The sequence below is a fragment of the Mya arenaria genome, chromosome 11 (assembly GCF_026914265.1).
Source record: "Mya arenaria isolate MELC-2E11 chromosome 11, ASM2691426v1".
NCBI lineage: Eukaryota > Metazoa > Mollusca > Bivalvia > Myida > Myidae > Mya > Mya arenaria.
In genome coordinates, this window is record NC_069132.1 from 46,618,555 (window position 1) to 46,639,938 (window position 21,384).

A 21,384-nucleotide genomic window follows, 5' to 3' on the forward strand; every position below is an offset into this window, starting at 1 on the left:
AAAAACCAGCCCATGCACTATCACTATGCACTATTCACTATCAATCAATCTCTTAGTGTGACTTTAAACTTTAAAGCAGGCTTATGTGTCTTGCACGTCAGACATCAATTTTAAGTGCCTAACAAATGTGCTTAAAACATGTGCCAATTCATTTTAATATAATTATCTTAATGTACTACAAAGTTACAGCCAGGCTGGACAGAAAGACGGTAAGATTTCAATATGCCCTGTATGTATGAAAGAGCTGAGATGCATCTTACAGTCAATTGGGCTTTTATATGGATTTAATAAAGTGACTGGTATAGATAAGAACTTTTTGCGAATATTTAGAGAAAGCAAATTCTATTCTGAAGTATTTCAAATTTAATCACTTGCAAAAGTATTCAACAAACATTTTATTCCTACCATGTTCAGCACAACAATAAGAATTTTTTGTCAAACCCTCATAGTGCAGCTTTGTTAAAATCACATGGTTTATTATACAGTGTTTGAAAATAAAAGCATGGAATATTTAGGGTTGCAACAAGTTTTTTTATGAAAGACAAACATTTCAAACTGCGTTCTAAGTTTTCAAGAGACTGTTGACTGTGACCTTGATAAACTGACACCTCAAATAAGGTTCACACTAAGTTAAGTTTCATGTCATGAGTTTCATGTGCAAATTGGGGTTTTCTAAGACTGTTGACCCACTGACCTCAAAAACAATAAGGGTCATACACTGGTCAAGAGCAACCTACCACTGTAGTGTCATGGTCTTAGGTCAAACTGTTCATATATTTATTGCGGACACAGTTTTCATAAGAGTTTTGACCATGACATTCTGACCTCAAATGCAATATGGGTCACTATCTGGTCAAGGTCAAGATAAAACTGAAGTTTCATGGTCGGAGGTCAAACCTTTCACAAGCTATTGTGCAGACAACCAACCAACCTATCTACTGCACTACCTACTGACCGACATTTAATTTGCAAACCAATATGCCTCTTTTTTCAACAGGGCAAAATGACATTTAAAGAATTGTATATAACTTGATTGCACTTGATCACACAGTGATTGTAATGTCCATTTGCCTTATAGTAAAAGCCAAGTAAAACTGGGATTGTTTTGAATCCAACAATTTGTATTGCCAAAGAGCAGGTTTTGCAAATTATACATATGAAAATGTATTCATTTTATTTTGGCTAGTGTTTCAAAATACTGATTTTTTAATACTATTTTAAATCCTATTTAAGCCAGGTATAGAAGCATTTGTTATGTCCTATTAAAAGAATTTGAAGAAACCACAATAACCTATTTGCATCTATTTTTAGCTTTACTGGCTTATGCCATGCCGCAGTGTCTGTCGTTGATGTGTCCGTCTGAACACATTTACTTGTAAACGTTTGTTCCAATTTTGTTCCTGGGGTCATTACTGGCCCATGGTTCACAAGTTTCCTATACTTATATAGGGAAATCTTTGAAAGCCTTCTTGTCTGAAACCGATAGGCCAAGACCCTTAATATATTGTATGAATCATTATATAGTGGTAGGATACTAAAACTGGCCCTGTCCCAGTGTTACAAGTTTCCTATAGAGCTACATTTACATAAGAAAAACTTTCAACATCTTCTTGTTTCAATCCAGAAGGCCCAGACCTTTGATATTTGTTACGAAGCATCAAAAGATGGCCCTCTACCAAGTTTGTTCAAATTATGCCCCTGTTGTCAAAGCTGGACCACATCTTTTGACCTACTTTATTTTTTAACCAACAACAATGAAATTTGGACCATGCGTTAATTTTTTAAAACAAATATCACTGTTGTGCTTAGACTTGACCTTGACTGTGACCTTTTGACCTTCTTTCTTAATTTTTGAAGCTACAGCAATGAAATTTGGACCTTGTGTAACATTTTAAAAACAAATATCAATGTTGTCCTCTGATGACCTTGACTGTTTCCTTTTGACCTACTTTCTATTTTTGAAGCTTCAGCAACAAATTTTTGACCATGTAATTGTTTTGAAAACAAATATCTATGATTATGACCTTTTGACCTACTTTCTGAAGACCCTGCATATAAATTTGGACCATGAGTACAGGTTTGCAAACAAATATCAATATTGACATTGACAGGTGACCTTTTAATCTTATTTTTTTTATTTTTGAAACTACAGCAATGAAATTTGAATCATGTGTACAGTTTTGAAAACAAATATCAAGCTTAGATATTTGGTGTGCAGAATTATCTAATGGTCCACTACCTTGATTGTTCAAATTATGTCCAGGGGTCAAAAATGGCCTCGCCCTTAGGGTCAACTGTATTACATAGAGGTATTAAGAAAAAAGAATGGAATCTTCTTGCCTGAAATCAAAAGGCCTTGAGCTAAGATATTTGTTGTGTAACATTGTCTAGTGGTAACAAGGTTTAAAACTTTCACTTAGGTGAGTGATGTATAGCTATCATGGCCCTCTAATCAAACTCCTACAGCAGTCTAATATCCATTAGAGCTCTGTTTCTATTGAAAACCAGCCAGCTCTACTCATACGTTAGTGGATTATGACCCTGTGCAGCCTTATTTAACTGCTTACATGCAACAAAACTTAAAGTATGTTTACCTATTACCTATACATACATGATCTGTATTGAAAACGACCACAAGAGCCATGCCAGCAGAGCAAAGGCCCCCATAGGCCTCTTGCTTGGAGAAATATTAACAATCCTTGAATTAGGAATAAAATTACTAGGATTAGCATGTCGAAATTGGGAATTCCGCATGATTTAAAAACAAATGACCATTGACAATTGCTAAGAATATCCGACCTGTGGGTTGCCTAGAAACAGGCTTGAATACTCACGGATTGTCAACAGTTTTATTGAGCATATTAACGGTGTAATACAGCACCTCCTTGTAGTAAGTATGGTGGAGATTTTGTGTCACTTTTTCTCGCCATACGATGTAGAGCACTGATTGGACATATTTTGTGGTGCTTTTTACCTGAAACATTCATTGCCATACAAATCAGGGGTCTCTTATATCTAAATATTCATAGCTGTTAAACCATTGGAGAGATTTCCTTGTCAACCAACAACAAATGTACATGGACTTTTATCAGACATGTGAAACTCTGTTAATGTCAGGGTTCAAAAGCAGTGAAATTTCTAAATCCCTACAATCAAAAACAATGATGGATACAATGCAAACAAAAACTTGATGATTGTTACTATTTTTTTTGGAAAATACGCCTTCAATATGTCAATGTTGGTGTTTTTCATTGGTGTTTTTCATTTAAAGAACAGAAGGAATAATATGTCTGGCTTGCGAAAACTTAAGCTTATATTTAGCAGAGCCGCTAATAAATCCATTAGACTGCCCAAGCAGGTCTAGTGCAGAGTGTAGGTGTAGACAACTGCAGAATTGTGTATGGTATGTTAATTTTGGCGCCAAAATGTTTAAATTTTATACAATGAAGATAATTGATAACACTTTGGGAATAGAGTAGAGTTCACATGTCTGACTTTGATTCAATTAATTCTTTTGTTAAACAAGGTTGGTAATTAATGAGTGCAGTAGTAATCTTTATTAATTCAGAGTCATATCAAATCAAGCCCCTCAGTAGCAAGTGATCTAAAGAAAACATCAAAAATATCTAACATGACCACAAAGTTTTCTATTAAATTAAATTACAGAGAAATTACCTCAATGCTTATCTTAACCACTATGGAGAGAACAAGCCTGCTTTTAAGTAAAAAACAAACAATGAGAAAACACTAGAAAGGAACGCAAATGATTCTTACGAAAGCTTGAGCCACTATGAAAGCTACTGCAGTAGCAGTCTGTGTCCAAAACCCAGCATGGTCTTTCTCTCCTAGTACCTTGTAATACTTGCTGGGGACCAGCCCTATGTTGTAGATAATAACCTGCTCTGAAATTGTATAATATGGAAACAAAGTATTAATATAGATATCTGCTCTGAAATTCTATATCAAAACACTAGTGTCAATGATATGTTTCAAAGCTACTGCAATAGCAACTGCTCTGGAAAAGTATAAATTGACTAGTTTCTATGATGCATTGACATAAGAATTTCATAACAGGCTACGATGAATGCTACAGCAGCGTTCGACACTAACACTGTCCCGGAATTCCGAGGAAACCAAATTTGATGGAGTGACACCAGAACCTCCAAGTAAGGTGTCCCATCAGTATACCATAATTTGCTTGAAGAAATATAGAAACAAGAGCTGTCACAGAAATAACGTGCTCGACTATTCCGACGCTTTTCAGTGTAAGGATTGAAAAGTTTTGGCGAAACATGCATGGATCACTGTTAGATTAGATTTCAATGCAATACATGATGTGCTGAGATATTAACATAAATATTGTAACATGCAAAATTTTAACCAGAATTTTCAAGTCTAATAATAAACGGCCATTATTTGCAAAATACAGTTATCTAACTTGGTTATTCAATTAGGCTGGGTGGTTGAATACCATTGTATAAAGTCTCACAGGTTCGGATCATGATGGTGAACAAGTGTGCAAAGTTTGAAAGGCATATGTCAATGGACTTTGAAAATATCTGAGGTAGAATGCAAACTTTAACATAAATTCTAAGTAAAAAAAGGGGCATAATATTGTAAAAAAGCTTGATACAGTGACCTCCTCCGGTACACATGTTGAGATCATGATGGTGGACAAGTGTGCAAAGTTTCAAAGCCATATGATATATCGATGGACTTTGAAATTATCTGAGGTGGTACGCAAACTTTAACATAAATTCTTAGTCGAAAAAGGGGCATAATTCTGTCAAACGGCTTGATAGAGTTACCTCCTCCTGTGTAAATGTTGGGGGCATCATGGTGAACAAGTGTGCAAAGTTTCAAAGCCAGATGACAATTGAATTGGAAAATATTTGAGGCGGTACGCAAACCTTAGCGTAAATTTTAAGTAGAAAAAGGGGCATAATTTTGTCAAAATGCTTGATAAAGTTACCTCCTCCTGTGTACTGGTTTGGGGCATGATGGTGAACAAGTGTGCAAATTTTAAAAGCCAGATGTCAATGGACTTTGAAAATATTTGAGGTGGTACGCAAACTTTAACATAAATTCTAAGTAGAAAGAGAGGCATAATTTTGTCAAAATGCTTGATAGAGTTACCTCCTCCTGTGTACAGGTTGGGGGCATGATGGTGAACAAGTGTGCAAAGTTTCAAAGCCATATGTCAATGGACTTTGAAAATATTTGAGGTGGTACAAAAACTCTTACAAAAACTTCTGCAAAAACAGAAGAGGTTACGCAGACGCCGACACCCGGGTGACTAGGATAGCTTTCCTTATTCTTCGAATAGTCAAGCTAAAAAAGAAATATTTTATTTGCAGATTTTTAAGCACTAGAGGTAATTAGTGCCCACTGTTGGTTTTGCTAGTCAACTTCCCGTTTGTAAACTTTCGTAGTTGATATTGATCTACATTCTATTCACTATGACTTGCACTCATACCATGTCGTCCATATAACTAGGATTTTAAGCATCTGTGATTTTGAATGCCTAAAGCCCCTTTATACACTTTCAAAATACTCAACTGAAGAAAAAAAGAGCCCTTTTTCACAAAACACCATGTAAAACTGGCATAAACAAGAGGGCCCTGAAGGCCCTGTATCGCTAACCTGATCCAATTCAAGTGTGAAAAAAGTGTTTTCAGGGCGAGGGCAATTGTGACAGTGGGAGGGAATAAGTGTTTTTCAGGGCAATGGCAAGTGCAACGAGAGGGGACTTAATTAAAACAAATTTAGGACTTGTTTTCAATGCTATGTGTTAAATATTATAGTTGAGGGTATTACAGTTTTAGAAAATTTGAAATGTCAGTCTGGTGGTCTGCTACCTTAGAAAGCATGCGTACTTGTCTTTGTTTGTACATTTATATTTTCTGTTCTTGTTATGGTTGGAATAAAAACATGAAAATTGTCACGTTCCATGAACATATGGTCATAAATGTGGCCTCTAGAGTGATAACATGCTTTTCCTATTATTTGACCTGGTGATCTAGTTTTTGACCGTACATGACCCAGATTCGAACTTGGCCTAAAGCTAATCAATATAAACATTCTGACTAAGTTTCATAAACATACTGTCATAAATGTGACCTCTAGAGGGCTAACAAGCTTTTCCTATGATTTGACCTGGTGACCTAGTTTTTGACCACACATGACCCAGATTTGAACTTGACCTAGAGATTATTAATATTAACATTTGACCAAGTTTCCTGAAGATACAGTCAAATTTGACCTCTAAAGTGTTAACAAGCTTTTCCTTTAATTTAACCTGGTGACCTAGTTTTTAACCCAAGATGACCCAACTTATCCAAGATTTTATTGAGGGTAACATTCTGACCAAATTTCATTAAGATTGTGCCCAAATTGTGACTTCTAGAGTGTTAACAGTCAAATTGTTGACGAAGGACGATAGTGGACGACGATGATGACGGACACAGGGCGATCACAATAGCTCACCTTGAGCACTTCGTGCTCAGGTGAGCTAAAAACTCATACTAACACAAAAAGGAAAACAGGACACATGATTTCATGCATTGGTGTTCTTTCTGGATTTAAGGGAATTATTGTTAGTGTTGACCCCTGTACCAGCTATGATAAAAAGAACATTCAAATGTCACATTTTGAATACAAGTATAAGTACATTAATATGGCTTTTATTTGGCATTTAGAAGTAAATGTCGGTGTAAATCCTGTTTTGTCATCATAGCAAAGTATTTTTTAAATGCCAGCACAGACATGCATTTTTATATGATATCATAACACACACACACACACACATTCAAATTGCCCTAAACAACATCTTGTATACGTCAAATACTGTATACATCTTACATTTAAAACAATTCCAACAAAAAACAGAAAAATTTAACTACCTACCGTATTATGTGCTTCATTGATTTGCTAAATTGAGCCTGAGCATTCAGATTGCTTCAATAACTGAAGAATATGAGTCAATCCTAACAAACCATTTCATCAGTAAATCATTAAACAAGAGGCCCAAAAGGGCCTATGCTCTACTGGCATGGCTTTTGTGGTCATATCAATCCAGAGCATGTACATGTATGTATGGGTAAAAGGCAACAGACATATAGTTTATGTTTTGTGTTTGGGTTACCTGAAAACGTAGCACGTTCAACATCTGAGCCCAGAAAGTATTGTAAGCAGATTAGTTGCATGAACTATTTTAATATGTGCCAAGTAAAAGTCATCTGACAAAAAAAAAATGCTTTCAAAACTGTACTCATAGTAAAATTTTCTGTAGTTTTAAAAGTTAAAAAAAGTTGGTCAAAAGGTCAAAGTCAAGGGCATCCTAAGACAACATTGATCAATTTGAACAAACATTCACAACCAATTGTGCTGAGATGGATGCACGAACACACAAAAAGATTTTCAAACCTTTCCAAATTTATGTTTACCAAACCTGTGAACCCTGGGTGTGGCCAGTAATGACACCAGGTGCATAACTTAAACATTCACAACCAATTTTGTTAAGATGAATGCGCAAACTACAGAACTTAAAGCTAAAAAATGGCCTTTGGGCTTTCAACAAGAACAAGGCAGAGTAATTCACAAAATCAACTGCAGAAGCAAAAAGCAAATTGTCTCTCAAAATCCTATACTTGCAAATTGCCTCCCTTAACTCTAGACTTGAATTTACATGTACATGTAAACTTGGCTAAAAATAGAATTCGCTCATGCAGACCTGGCTAAAAATAGAAAGCATTTCTTTAAAACTTTCATGGCCCAAAATCTAGGCATTTATGGTTTTCGAAAGGAACCGAGCTCTAATGGATATCTAGATACTGTACAAGTTTCATCAAGATACAATCAAAACTGAAGATTGTATCGTGTTCACAAGCAATTGTTTACAGATGCAAGAACGCACGACCGCACGGACGCACAGATGCACATACTACGTACACATTACCATCGCATAAGCTCTTCTGGCCTTTGGCCAGTAGAGCTAAAAACTTATATTCCTTAAAATCATTTTAAAACATGAATTTACCTAGAAACCGCAGACAGAGTAGAAGCAGCACCAGCAGTGAGCCACCAATTATCCATGATTAGTTCAAGAAATGAAAAGTATTTCCAATTGTTACTGTAAACTGACATAAGCTTTACATGTACCAACCCAGAAGCCCCAGACAGAGAAGCAACACAACCAGCAGCGAGGGGCGGCATCTCCACGATGGGAACAACCATGGCAACAGGTGAATGAACCGCTTGATGAACAAAAGGTTAAACCCTTTGTCGCTGCAGTACAGAAATAACATATATACAGAAACAACATACATATCTACCAGGGCTTCTAAAAGTTTGGAACCTCAATCGGTCCGGACGCAGCGACAAGCCCCACCCTACCCCCCCCCCCAAAAAACCAAATTGCCCCCCCCCCTCCCCCTCAAAAAAAGAAAGACCTATTCTAAAGTACGATCATATTGAAATGTCACACATTTTCGCGACGTCTTTTCTGTCAATATTTTTTCGCGATATGGCAATTCGTAAGAGGGCTCTATGCCCAGCATAGTTGATTCAGATAGTCATTGATACAAGCTTGATTCAAATGAGATTCTCAACGAGTTCGGCGGCGTTTGTAACAAGAACGACTGCGATTGTAATTAACCATGGCCGTCAGGAAGCGGTCAGACGACAAAGAGTGAAACAGTATTATGATTCATTTGCTTAATGCTTCTACAGTGGGTCAACATTCAACTGATTATCTTGAATAATAATATATATCTAGAATTATAATCGGGGCTTCAAGCTATAAGTGTGATATCGACAACATTTTTTTTCATTACTGCGAGTTGAAGTGACGGAAGCGGCGCACTCAGCATCCATACTTTGTAGTTAATCAAGCGTGTCGCTGTTGATATCCTATATATGACTAGGTTAATAAATTTCGTTTTTTAATGCTTTCGAACAGATTAACAATGCTAAATGCATTTATCTTTAAAACTGTTTTTAGCCAGCAATGGTTCTTGATTACAATTTAACAGTTTGGTAATCAACAAACAGATATATCATGTAATGATCTAACACTTCGACAATATTGCCTTGTGGAAATATAGACCGATTTTAACACTTAATCAGGATAGCTGCAAGCACATAATTAACATGACCTGGTGACCTAGTTTTTGACTGCAAATGACCCAGATTCGAACTTGGCCTAGAGCTTATCAATATAAACATTCTGAACAAGATTCCCGATGATACAGTCATAAATGTGACCTCTAGAGTGCTAACAAGCTTTTCCTATGATTTGACCTAATGACCTTGTTTTTGACCGCACATGACCCAGTTTTAAACTTGACTTAGAGATAATTAATGTAATCATTCTGACCAACTCTATGAGGAAACCTTTATAAATGTGACCTCTAGAGTGTTAACAAGATTTTCCTTCAATTTGACCTGGTGACCTAGTTTTTGACTAGTGCTAACAAGCTTTTCCTTTGATTTGACCTGGTGACATAGTTTTTGACCGCACATGACCCAGATTTAAACTTGACTTAAAGATTATTAATATAAACATTCTGACCAACTTTCATGAAGATACAGTCATAAATGAGACATCTAGAGTGTTAACAAGATTTTCCTTCAATTTGACCTGGTGACCTAGTTTTTGACCGCACATGACCCAGATTTGAACTTGACCTAGAGATTATTAATATTAACATTTTGACCAAGTTTCCTGAAGATACAGTCAAATGTGACCTCTAGTGTTAAAAAGCTTTTCCTTTAATTTGACCTGGTGACCTAGTTTTTAACCTCAGATGACCCAATATCGAACTCATCCAAGATTTTATTGAGGGTAACATTCTGACCAAGTTTCATTAAGATAGTGCCCAAATTGTGACCTCTAGAGTGTTAACAGTCAAATTGTTGACGAAGGGCGACGACGACGGACACAGGGCGATCACAATAGCTCACCTTGAGCACTTCGTGCTCAGGTGAGCTAAAAATGAGAAAAATTCGGACCAATCTTTTTTTACACGTTTTGAAACTGAAATCGGTCTGGCTTGGTCAAAATCGGTCCAGACCGGCAAATTGTCAGTTTTTAGAAGCCCTGATATCTACACAACCGTTATAATCCCCTTGGCTTCCACCAAAGTGTTATCCACAGCAATCTACAGTATCTTCCACCATGGTTCTTGGCTGGGCTCGTAAACCAAAGTGGTGTTTATATTCAACTTTTGCACCAGACTAATGACAACGTGTTTGGTCCAATTTTGTCAATCTCCCACCATGGATCCACAATGGAGGCCCGTAAAACAGTGTGAAACCTGCTCTGGTTAGTGAAAACATATTTCTTTTTACAAGACCAAAGTGGACAGAAATCTTGATCTTTACTGACTGGCTCATTATTGACTGGTAAATGGTGTAGATCCTGTTTTATGATAGATAGTGATTGACTGGTAAATTGTGTAGATCCTGTTTTATGATCGATAGTGATATTCACTGGAATGAGTGGGAATTACTTCATGTCGGTAAATAACCCTAATGACCCTTTTTTCTCTATCGATGAGGATGTTGTTGATTTCATAGATAGATATGAGAAGAATGAATTCGATGTTATGTTCAATGAATTAAATACACCAATAACCTCTAATTGTTTGATAAAGGCTATTTCACAATTAAACACAAATAAAAGTGGTGGACCAGATATGTATATAAATGAATTTTCATCCATGGAAAGTCTGTATTGTTACCGCATCTACTTACACTTTTTAATAAGTTGTTTGATATTGGATATTTCCCAAAGACATGGTCTGAGGGTTTTATTATACCATTACATAAAAAGGGAAATGTTAACGTTGAAAATAATTATCGAGGGATAACATTGTTGAGCACCATTGGTAAATTATTTACGCGGATATTAAACAATAAGTTGACTGATTGGGCAGAACTATACAATGTGTATATCGAAGCACAGGCAGGTTTCAGGTCAAATATGGGAACTGTTGACAACATTTTTGTATTACATGGTATTATTAATCATATGTTAAACCAAGGTAAACATTTATATTGTGCTTTTATAGACTACACAAAAGCTTTTGATTATATTGTAAGAGATAATCTTTGGTACAAACAAATTAAACTTGGAATTAGAGGTAAGATATTAAATATAGTTAAATCAATGTATGATAATGTCAAATCGAAAGTTAAACATAATAATTTACTAGGAGAAGGCTTTGACTGTAGGTTAGGTGTACGGCAAGGTGAAAGTTTGTCGCCCTTCCTATTTTCTATGTTTTTAAATGATTTAGAAGATGTTTTTATACACAAAGGCCTAGATGGCACCGATGTTAATATGTTTAAAATATTTCTGATTTTATATGCTGATGATATAGTGTTATTTGCAAATTCTGAAAATGAACTACAGTTAAGCTTAGATGCTTTGTTTGAATATTGTAATAGATGGAAACTCGTAGTAAATACTAATAAAACAAAAATTATAATATTTCATAAGGCTGGACGATTAAGGGGGGATATGAAGTTTTATTACAACAATGTTGAAATAGAAATTACAAACAAGTTTCCGTACCTTGGCATTGTGTTTAGCAATGGAGGATTGTTTTCTGATGCTCAAACAACATTAGCTGGTTAAGCACTTAAAGCGATATTTCAAATGAACAAATATCTTTATAAATTTACTAGCATATCAGTTAAACATAGACTTGATTTATTTGACAAACTTGTTGCGCCTATTTTAAATTATGCTGGGGAAGTTTGGGGATTTGCTCAAGGCAATCAAGTTGAACGAGTTCATTTACAATTCTGTAAATGTCTTCTCGGTGTAAAAAAGACGACACAAAATGACTTCATTTATGGAGAGTTAGGGAGGCTTAGCTTTAAGACAATAAGATACATGAGTATAATTAAATACTGGGTAAAACTATTACATAGTAATGAAAGTAAATATTATAAAAAGGTTTATAACATGCTGAAAACAGATATGGAACAGCATCCCAACAAACCAAATTGGTATTCATTCACAAAAGACCTACTTTGTAGTTTAGGCTTATATGATGCCTGGTTTTATCAAGAAATTGGAAATGTTAAGATATTTTTGTGTCTTGTTAAACAAAGGTTAAAAGATACTTTTATTCAAGATTGGCAAATTAGATTAGACATGTCCAGTAGGGCTAGGTTTTACAAAAATGTGTCAGAATTTAGATTTCAACCATATCTCAACATTTTAAATATTACTAAATTTAGAATGTCGGTGTCCAAATTGCGGCTATCTTCACATAGATTAAGCATTGAAACGGGATGATGGAATAGACCGCAATCAACGCCCCTAAATGAACGTAAATGCACTGTTTGTTCCTTATTAGAAGATGAATACTTTCTTCTAGAGTGCACATTATTTAATGAACTAAGAATGATATTTATACCTAGGTATTATAGACAACATCCTAGAATGTATAAATTAATTGCGTTGATCAATACAGAAAATGAAACTATTTTAAAAAATCTGAGTATGTTTATATACAAGGCTTTCGAACTTAGAAATGTTGCATTATATCCAAGTATGTGTGTGTGTCATATGTGTATATGTATGTGTGGGTGTTTATGTATATGTATATGCATATAAAATATAATCACATATATATCAGTAATTGTATTGTTAAAATTGTGGTATTGTATGTTTTGGTATGTTATATGTTGTCTGTAGTGCACGAAAGGTCATATATATGTATGAATATTTACACATGTTTTGTACTTGTCGTCATTTTTGTATGATATTCGGCCACATGGGTCTATGATCTTCTGGTAAATAAATGATCTGATATTATGTCCAGCAGATATGCATGGTGGGTTGTTTCCAAAAGCATTACTTTTAAACATGTGAACATCTCTTTCTAAAGGTTATCATGTGACAGCCTTTTAACCCAAGAAAAGTGAAAATATTTAATCAAGCAAATGATAATATTTATAAACAAATTAAAATCAAATGATACATTGGATCTCTTTATAAATTATACTCAACTCAATTCATCAAAAATAAATTTACATAAGTGAATTTAACAGATACATGTTCATGACTAAAGCAAGCTCGAACGTCTTGAAAAACTTTTCAACATAATGTTAAGGCTGTAGGCCACAGGCTTCAGACTTAAGTAATTGCAAATGGAAATCAGGTATTACATGTATTATCTCTAATTTTTGACATGAGATGTTGAAAAAATGCACCAGACTTACAAAATGTAACATATGGCGTTAGGTGGTTTAAAAATAGTGCAAATTAAAAGATCACTTTATTTACATACATAAGACTGCAACCTTATATGAATTTGAATGCATGCTGAAGAATCTAAAATAAATTTTGGTAAGAAACTGAGGAATAGATAATTACACAGAAAATGAAAATGTGTTGACTAAATGACCCTGTCTTACTTTACCTACTACAAATACTCCATATGTCCTCAGGCAATATCAGGTATCATTGAATAAGATGAAAGCAATGCTGAAATATCCAACTACATATAGGTTTATCAGTTACTGTTATCCAAAGAGCTAATTGTATCAAAAATTCATAATTTTACATTACCTGTTCTTAGGTAATGACAGGCACTTACCAGTTACAGTTTGGGGTCAAATCAAAATATTTTTTGGATTAAAATTTCATCTCCTGTGAACAGAATTGTAAACAAGAGGGCCATGATGGCCCTAGATCGCTCACCTGTAAAACGGTCTATGGCACAGACCATTTTAGATCTTAGGACCATTTCGACCCTCTTCTGGCACAGATCCAACAGAATCTGCAAAACTGCAGTACGTGCAAACAACAGCTTATAGGATTATATCAACATCACCAACAGATGAGGAATCAGATGCTTTATACATACATCATAGTGCCATCCTAAAGAAATTTATACTGAATAGTGAGAACTGAGATCTTTGACCTAGCTTTTGACCCCAAATAACCCATATTTTAACTTGACCTAAAAATTATAAAAACAACTTTTCTGGCAAATTTCCAGGATATTTGGGCTGAAAATGTTACCTCTAGAGTGTTAACAAGGTTTTTTTCATATTTGGGCTCTGTGACCTAGGTTTTTCCATATTTTGGCTCTGTGTCCTAGTTTTTGACACCAGATGACCCATAATCAAACTTGATCTAGAAATCATCGAAACAACCCTTCTGAAATTTCCAGAATATTTGGGCTGAAAATGTTACCTCTAGAGTGTTAATAAGGTTTTTCCATATTTGGGTCGTGTGACCTAGTTTTTCATCCAAGATGACCCATATTGGAACTCATCCAAGTAATTACTGGGACACACATCCTGACCAAGTTTCCTGACAACTGAGGCAAAAATGTGACCACTACAGTGTTGACAAACTAAGTGTGGACGGACGATGGACATTTTTCGATCCTAATAGCTCACCCTCAGCCTATGGCTAAGGTGAGCTAAAAAGTAAAATCACACTAGTTGTGCCTACAGCCTTACACTGCTTTTAATTATATATTGTCAGGCTAAATCTAAAATGGCCAAACAACTTAACCAAGATGTTATTTAATAAAACAAGCTCTTAATAATAAAAAATAACTAGAAAAGAAAAATGCTACAAACCTGCTCCAGATACTTTTGCTTGGCTCCATCTTTTTACTTTCAATGAGCTCTTAACAAGCCTGAAAATGTTCACAGCAAGATTAAATTTGTACAACCAATAATAAAATCAAAGTATGTCATTCCCTCGTATAATTGATGTGCCGCCAAACTAACCTGATTTGTTCAACCAATTGAGAGATACACTAGTCTCATGATCAACCTACACAAATATATACACTTGTTTTTTTTTCTTTATGAAGGGCAGCCTTTATCTGGTTTATATGAATTAGGTTCGTACAACTAATAATGGTCTTGTTTTTCGCATTTTTCCACGTTCTTTATTCTTTTCTGTAGAAGTTGACATTTTGAGATAAAACCCGTACAATATAAGTTTTTTTTTCATAACTAAACTTTTCATTCTTGACATTTTATCATTTACAATATACTGTCAGAAAGAAATCTTACAAATTGTCATAAAAGGTACTTTTCAGTGCCATACAGAAACCTATTGTTACACTCAGTATATTTTAGTGCCTATCCTAACCAGAAACGAATAGCAAGAGGGCCCTGAAGGCCCTGAATCACTCACCTGATCCAATAAAGATCATCAACAATAACATTCTGATCAAGTTCCATGAACATATAGTCATAATGTGGCCTCTAGAGTGTTAAAATACTTTTCCTATTATTTGACCTGGTGACCTAGTTTTTGACCGCACATGACCCAGATTCGAACTTGGTCTAGAGCCATTCAATATAAACATTCTGACTAAGTTTCATGAACATTCAGTCATAAATGTGACCTCTAGAGTGCTAACAAGCTTTTCCTGTGATTTGACCTAATGACCTAGTTTTTGACCACAATTGACCTAGATTTAAACTTGACTTAGAGATTACTAATATACACATTCTGACCAACTGTCATTAAGATACTGACCTCTAGAGTGTTAACAAGCTTTTTCTTAAATTTGACCTAGTGACCTAGTTTTTGACTGCAAATGACCCAGATTCAAACTTGGCATAGAGCTAATCAATATAAACAATCTGACCAAGATTCCCGATGATACAGTAATAAATGTGACCTCTAGAGTGCTAACAAGCTTTTCCTATGATTTGACCTTATGACCTAGTTTTTGACCGCACATGACCCAGTTTTAAACTTGACTTAGAGATAATTGATGTAAACATTCTGACCAACTTTCATGAAGAAACCATTATATATGCGACTCTAAGAGTGTTAACAAGCTTTTCCTTTAATTTGACCTGGTGACCTTGTTTTTGACCGCACATGACCCAGATTCGAACTTGGCCTAGAGCTTATTAATATAAACATTCTGACTAAGTTTCGTGAACATAGAGTCATAAATGTCACCTCTATAGAGTGCTAACAAGCTTTTCCTATGATTTGACCTGGTGATCTAGTTTTTGACCGCACATAACCCAGATTTACACTTGACTTAAAGATTATTAATATAAACATTCTGACCAACTTTCATGAAGATGCAGTCATAAATGAGACCTCTAGAGTGTTAACAAGGTTTTCCTTCAATTTGATCTGGTGACCTAGTTATTGACCGCACATGACCCAGAATCGAACTTGACCTCGAGATTATTAATATTAACATTCTGACCAAGTTTCCTGAAGATACAGTCATAAATGTGACCTCTATAGTGTTAAAAAGCTTTTCCTTTAATTTAACCTGGTGACCTAGTTTTTAACCACAGATGACCCAATATCGAACTCATCCAAGATTTTATTGAGGGTAACATTCTGACCAAGTTTCATTAAGATAGTGCCCAAATTGTGACCTCTAGATTGTTAACAGTCAAATTGTTGGCGACGGACGAAGACGGACGGACACAAGGGCGATCACAATAGCTCACCTTGAGCACTTCGTGCTCAGGTGAGCTAAAATTGTAACATATTTAGCATTATCATTGTATGGTTTTAAAGTTAACCATTGCCATTTTCACGAAAAAAAAAATGTCACTGTCAACAAACATGGTGGCCGAAATTGGCAGACGATTTTGACATTCTATCTTTATGTCCTTTAACCCAAAACATAGATTAAAAGGTTTTTTCTCAGATTTTCACGGATTTTTTTGCCTGCGTCTTATACCCCCTATCATCTTATACCCAGTATACTACGGTAATCTTTTTTAATTGAAAAATACGAAAAAAACTGCATAAAATAAATAAATTGTAAACTATGTGGTACTTCAGTTAGTAAGTTTCAATACATTGTACAAATCGATATTAAGTTTATGTCAGTTTTCGACAATTTTCTTTTTTTTCATCATACGGAGTAAAGCCCCTTTAAGCCCTACAGTATCTTAATTTTCATAAAGTTTATCATTTATGATTTAACTTCTCCTGATAAGGTAGTGCAATAGGCCAATATTTCAATTGTAATCTGACAATGCAAGCACATACAAACAGGTAAACAAACATTGCATTGACCTCTTAACCTTAGACAGGTGAATGTAGTCCAAATAATTGTATGTTAACGGATTTTTTTACGATTTTTGATATGGCAAATCCTTCATGTACTAATTGTTTTGTACCAAAATGGGTAGTTATTCCCATCGGGATTCCTGTTTAAAGCATATTGCGTCTATAAAATATCATAAAAACAAGAATGATTATCAGATAATGTTATTTTATATTAGTTCACAAAAACATGAATATCCAACGAGTAATTATGAGTTTGATAGTTTTTTCTTCATTTCATTCTGTCAAAACATAACAATTTATACATGCAGTGCCAGTAAGGAACCACACGAGGCAAATGGCAAAATACAAAGCAGGGGAAGCACCTAGTGTTTTCTTCATATTATGCTAAACAGTATAAGGGAGATAATTATGTACTGGCGCAAGGCTGCAGTTCACAGTTTTACATCAGTCGGAAAACTTTGGCCATGGCCAAGTTGTTACGATTGTATTTACGAGGTCTATCTTGAAGCTTGTCGGAGGTGGCCGAGTTATTACGATTGGGTCAAGTTGTTCCGCTTGGCATAATTGTTGTCTGTCAGTTACGTTTTATTGGAAAGGTAAATCATGTGTTTTAATCCATTTAATGCTTGTTGTGTGCAAAATACTTTGAACTTACATGGTTAAATATGAATATAAACCTTTATTATCCATTTCAAACATAAAATACTTAACTAAATGCAATTTCAGTATTTTTCAACCTTCCCCCTCCCCGGTTTTTGCACAAACCCGTTTAGATGTTAGGGATTGGAGGAATCCCGTATAACAAGTCTATTATTTTAGACTAGTTAGGGATTGTAAGAATCCCGTATAACACGTCTATTATTAGCTCTACTGGCCAAAGGCCAGAAGAGCTTATGCGATGGTAATGTGTAAGAAGTGCGTGCGTCCATGCGTCTGTAAACAATTTATGTTAACACGATACAGCCTTCAGTTTTGATTGTATCTTGATGAAACCTGTACAGTATCTACATATCCATTAGAGCTCGGTTCCTTTCAAAAACCAGCCAGAACCGCCCATGCATGCCTAGATTATGGCCCTTGATAGTATAAAAATCCTGTAAACAATATCTTGTTAACACGATACAGCCTTCAGTTTTGATTTTATCTTGACAAAACTTGTACAGTATCTACATATCCATAAGAGCTCGTTTCCTTTCGAAAACCAACAAGATCCGCCCTTGGCCTAGATAATGGGCCTTGATAGTAAAAAAAATCAGTATGTCAGTAAACAATTGCTCGTTTACACGATACAGCCTTCAGATTTGATTGTATCTCGATGAAACTTGTACAGTATCTACATATCCATTAGAGCTGGGTTCCTTTCGAAAACCAGCCAGATCCGCCCATGCCTAGATTATGGGCCTTGATTGTAAAAAAATCAGTATGTCAGTCAACAATTGCTCGTTTACATGATACAGTCTTCAGTTTTGATTGTATCTCGATGAAACTTGTACATTATTTGGATATCCATTAGACCTGGGTTCCTTTTGAAAACCAGCTAGATCTGCCCATGCATGACTAGATTATGGGCCTTGAAATGATTAGATTATGGGCCTTGGTACTATAAAAAAAATGATATTGTGTAATAAATGCTTGCGAACATGATACAGTCTTCAGTTTTGAGTATTCAGATACCCATAAGGGATTGGTTCTTTTCGAAAACAGCGATGTTGACCACACAAACCCAGCCAGTAGAGCATAGGCCCTTTTGGGCCTCTTGTTTTAGACTAGTTAGGGATTGGAAGAATCCCGTATAACACATCTATTATTTTAGACTAGTTAGGGATTGGAAGAATCCCGTATTACATGTCTATTATTTGAGACTAAGGTGAATGATCCAAATGAATGATGCAAATTTGACTGTTTTTTTATTTACACCTGTTACAACAAGTAAACACTTAAACCATATACATGTGGCTCTGAAACACAATATTAACAACACAAATAAAGACGAAATTTGCGAGAAAAAAACGATGAAAAAAAAACAAGCTTATACTCACCCTTATTTACCAACTTTCATATTGCGAAGGTCGATGTCAGTTTCAGTTTCAAGCGAGGCTGTCCACGCATTCGTGAAGTCAGGCAACTGACAAGGTCGACGTTATATTATATACACGCTCACGGTCTGACCACTGGAATCTATACACCCCCATTGAAATGTCGTAAAATATATAAAAAATTCTTTATCCGCATTTTTTGAGATTTCAGATAATAATTAAGACAAAAGATGACAATTTTTAATAAAATAAATACTTTGCAAGGAAATAAACAATTATATCTCACTGTTCCCAAGTTCGATCAACAGCTAAACCGTAGGACAGACAATGGACTCTTTTCAACTCCAACATAGAACTTACATTGGACTGTATACAGCTTCATATTAAGAAAGATATTGGAATCTAAACAGTTTTGAGAGACCTTGGAATCAATACAGCCTCAAATTTGGACAAACATTGTAAGTAATACAGCCTCAACTGAAGACAAACATTAGAATCTATACAGCCTCAGCTTAAGACAAACATTGGAATCCATCCAGCCTCAACTGAAGACAAACATAATAATCTATATAGCCTCAGCTTAAGACAAACATTGGAGTCTATACAGCCTCACCTTAAGATAAACATTAGAATCTATACAGCCTCACCTTAAGATAAACATTGGAATCTATACAGCCTGAACTGAAGACAAACATTAAAATATATACAGCCTCAACTGAAGACAAATATTAGAATCTATACAGCCTCAACTGAAGGCAAATATTAGAATCTATACAGCCTCAACTGAAGACAAATATTAGAATCTATACAGCTTCAACTGAAGGCAAATATTAGAATCTATAGAGCCTCAACTGAAGACAAACATTGGAGTATATACAGCCTCAACTTAAGATAAACATTAGAATCTATACAGCCTCCACTGAAGACAAACATTAGAAACTATACAGCCTCCACTGAAGACAAACATTGGAATCTATACAGCCTCAACCGAAGGCAAATATTAGAATCTATACAGCCTTAACTGAAGACATACATTGGAATCTATACAGCCTCAACTGAAGACAAACATTAGAATCTATACAGCCTCAGCTTAAGACAAACATTGGAATCTATACAGCCTCAACTGAAGACAAATATTAGAATCTATACAGCCTCAACTGAAGACAAACATTAGAATCTATACAGCCTCAACTGAAGACAAACATTAGAATATATACAGCCTCAACTTAAGATAAACATTAGAATCTATACAGCCTTAACTGAAAGCAAACATTAGAATATATACAGCCTCAACTGAAGACAAATATTAGAATCTATAAAGCCTCAGCTTAAGACAAACATTGGAATCTATACAGCCTCAACTGAAGACAAATATTAGAATCTATACAGCCTTAACTGAAGACATACATTGGAATCTATACAGCCTCAACTGAAGACAAATATTAGAATCTATACAGCCTCAACTGAAGACAAACATTAGAATCTATACAGCCTCAACTGAAGACAAACATTAGAATATATACAGCCTCAACTTAAGATAAACATTAGAATCTATACAGCCTCAACTGAAGACAAACATTGGAATCTATACAGCCTCAACTTAAGATAAACATTAGAATCTATACAGCCTCAACTTAAGACAAACATTGGAATCTATACAGCCTCAACTTAAGATAAACATTAGAATCTATACAGCCTTAACTGAAAGCAAACATTAGAATCTATACAGCCTCAACTTAAGATAAACATTGGAATCTATACAGCCTCAGCTTAAGACAAACATTGGAATCTATACAGCCTCAACTGAAGACAAACATTGGAGTTTATACAGCCTCACCTTAAGATAAACATTAGAATCTATACAGCCTCAACTGAAGGCAAACATTAGAATATATACAGCCTTAACTGAAAGCAAACATTAGAATCTATACAGCCTCAACTTAAGATAAACATTAGAATCTAAACAGCCTCACCTTAAGATAAACATTGGAATCTATACAGCCTCAACTGAAAACAAACATTAGAATATATACAGCCTCAACTGAAGACAAACATTGGAATCTATACAGCCTCAACTGAAGACAAACATTAGAATATATACAGCCTTAACTGAAAGCAAACATTAGAACCTATACAGCCTCAACTTAAGATAAACATTAGAATCTATACAGCCTCAACTTAAGACAAACATTGAAATCTATACAGCCTCAACTGAAGACAAACATTAGAATCTATACAGCCTCAGCTTAAGACAAACATTGGAATCTATACAGCCTCAACTGAAGACAAACATTGGAATCT

At 35.1% G+C, this 21,384-nt stretch overlaps 1 protein-coding gene across 3 annotated transcripts in view; it reads right to left on the minus strand.

Annotated features, from left to right (window-relative positions):
- LOC128208039 (lysosomal cobalamin transporter ABCD4-like) overlaps window positions 1-21,384 on the minus strand; it is a 97,561-nt gene that overhangs the window by 69,217 nt on the left and 6,960 nt on the right. For 2 of the 3 annotated variants that reach the window (XM_052911336.1, XM_052911338.1), the window contains exons 2-5: window positions 14,614-14,672; window positions 8,165-8,286; window positions 3,775-3,902; window positions 2,835-2,974 (exon numbers count right to left, since the gene is read on the minus strand). In XM_052911336.1, the coding sequence (XP_052767296.1) occupies window positions 2,835-2,974; window positions 3,775-3,902; window positions 8,165-8,286; window positions 14,614-14,642 (419 nt within the window). In that variant the 5' untranslated portion in view covers window positions 14,643-14,672. Of the gene's footprint in view, window positions 1-2,834; window positions 2,975-3,774; window positions 3,903-8,164; window positions 8,287-14,613; window positions 14,673-19,086; window positions 19,226-21,384 lie in introns of all 3 variants that reach the window. The other variant, XM_052911335.1, reaches the window with a different exon arrangement.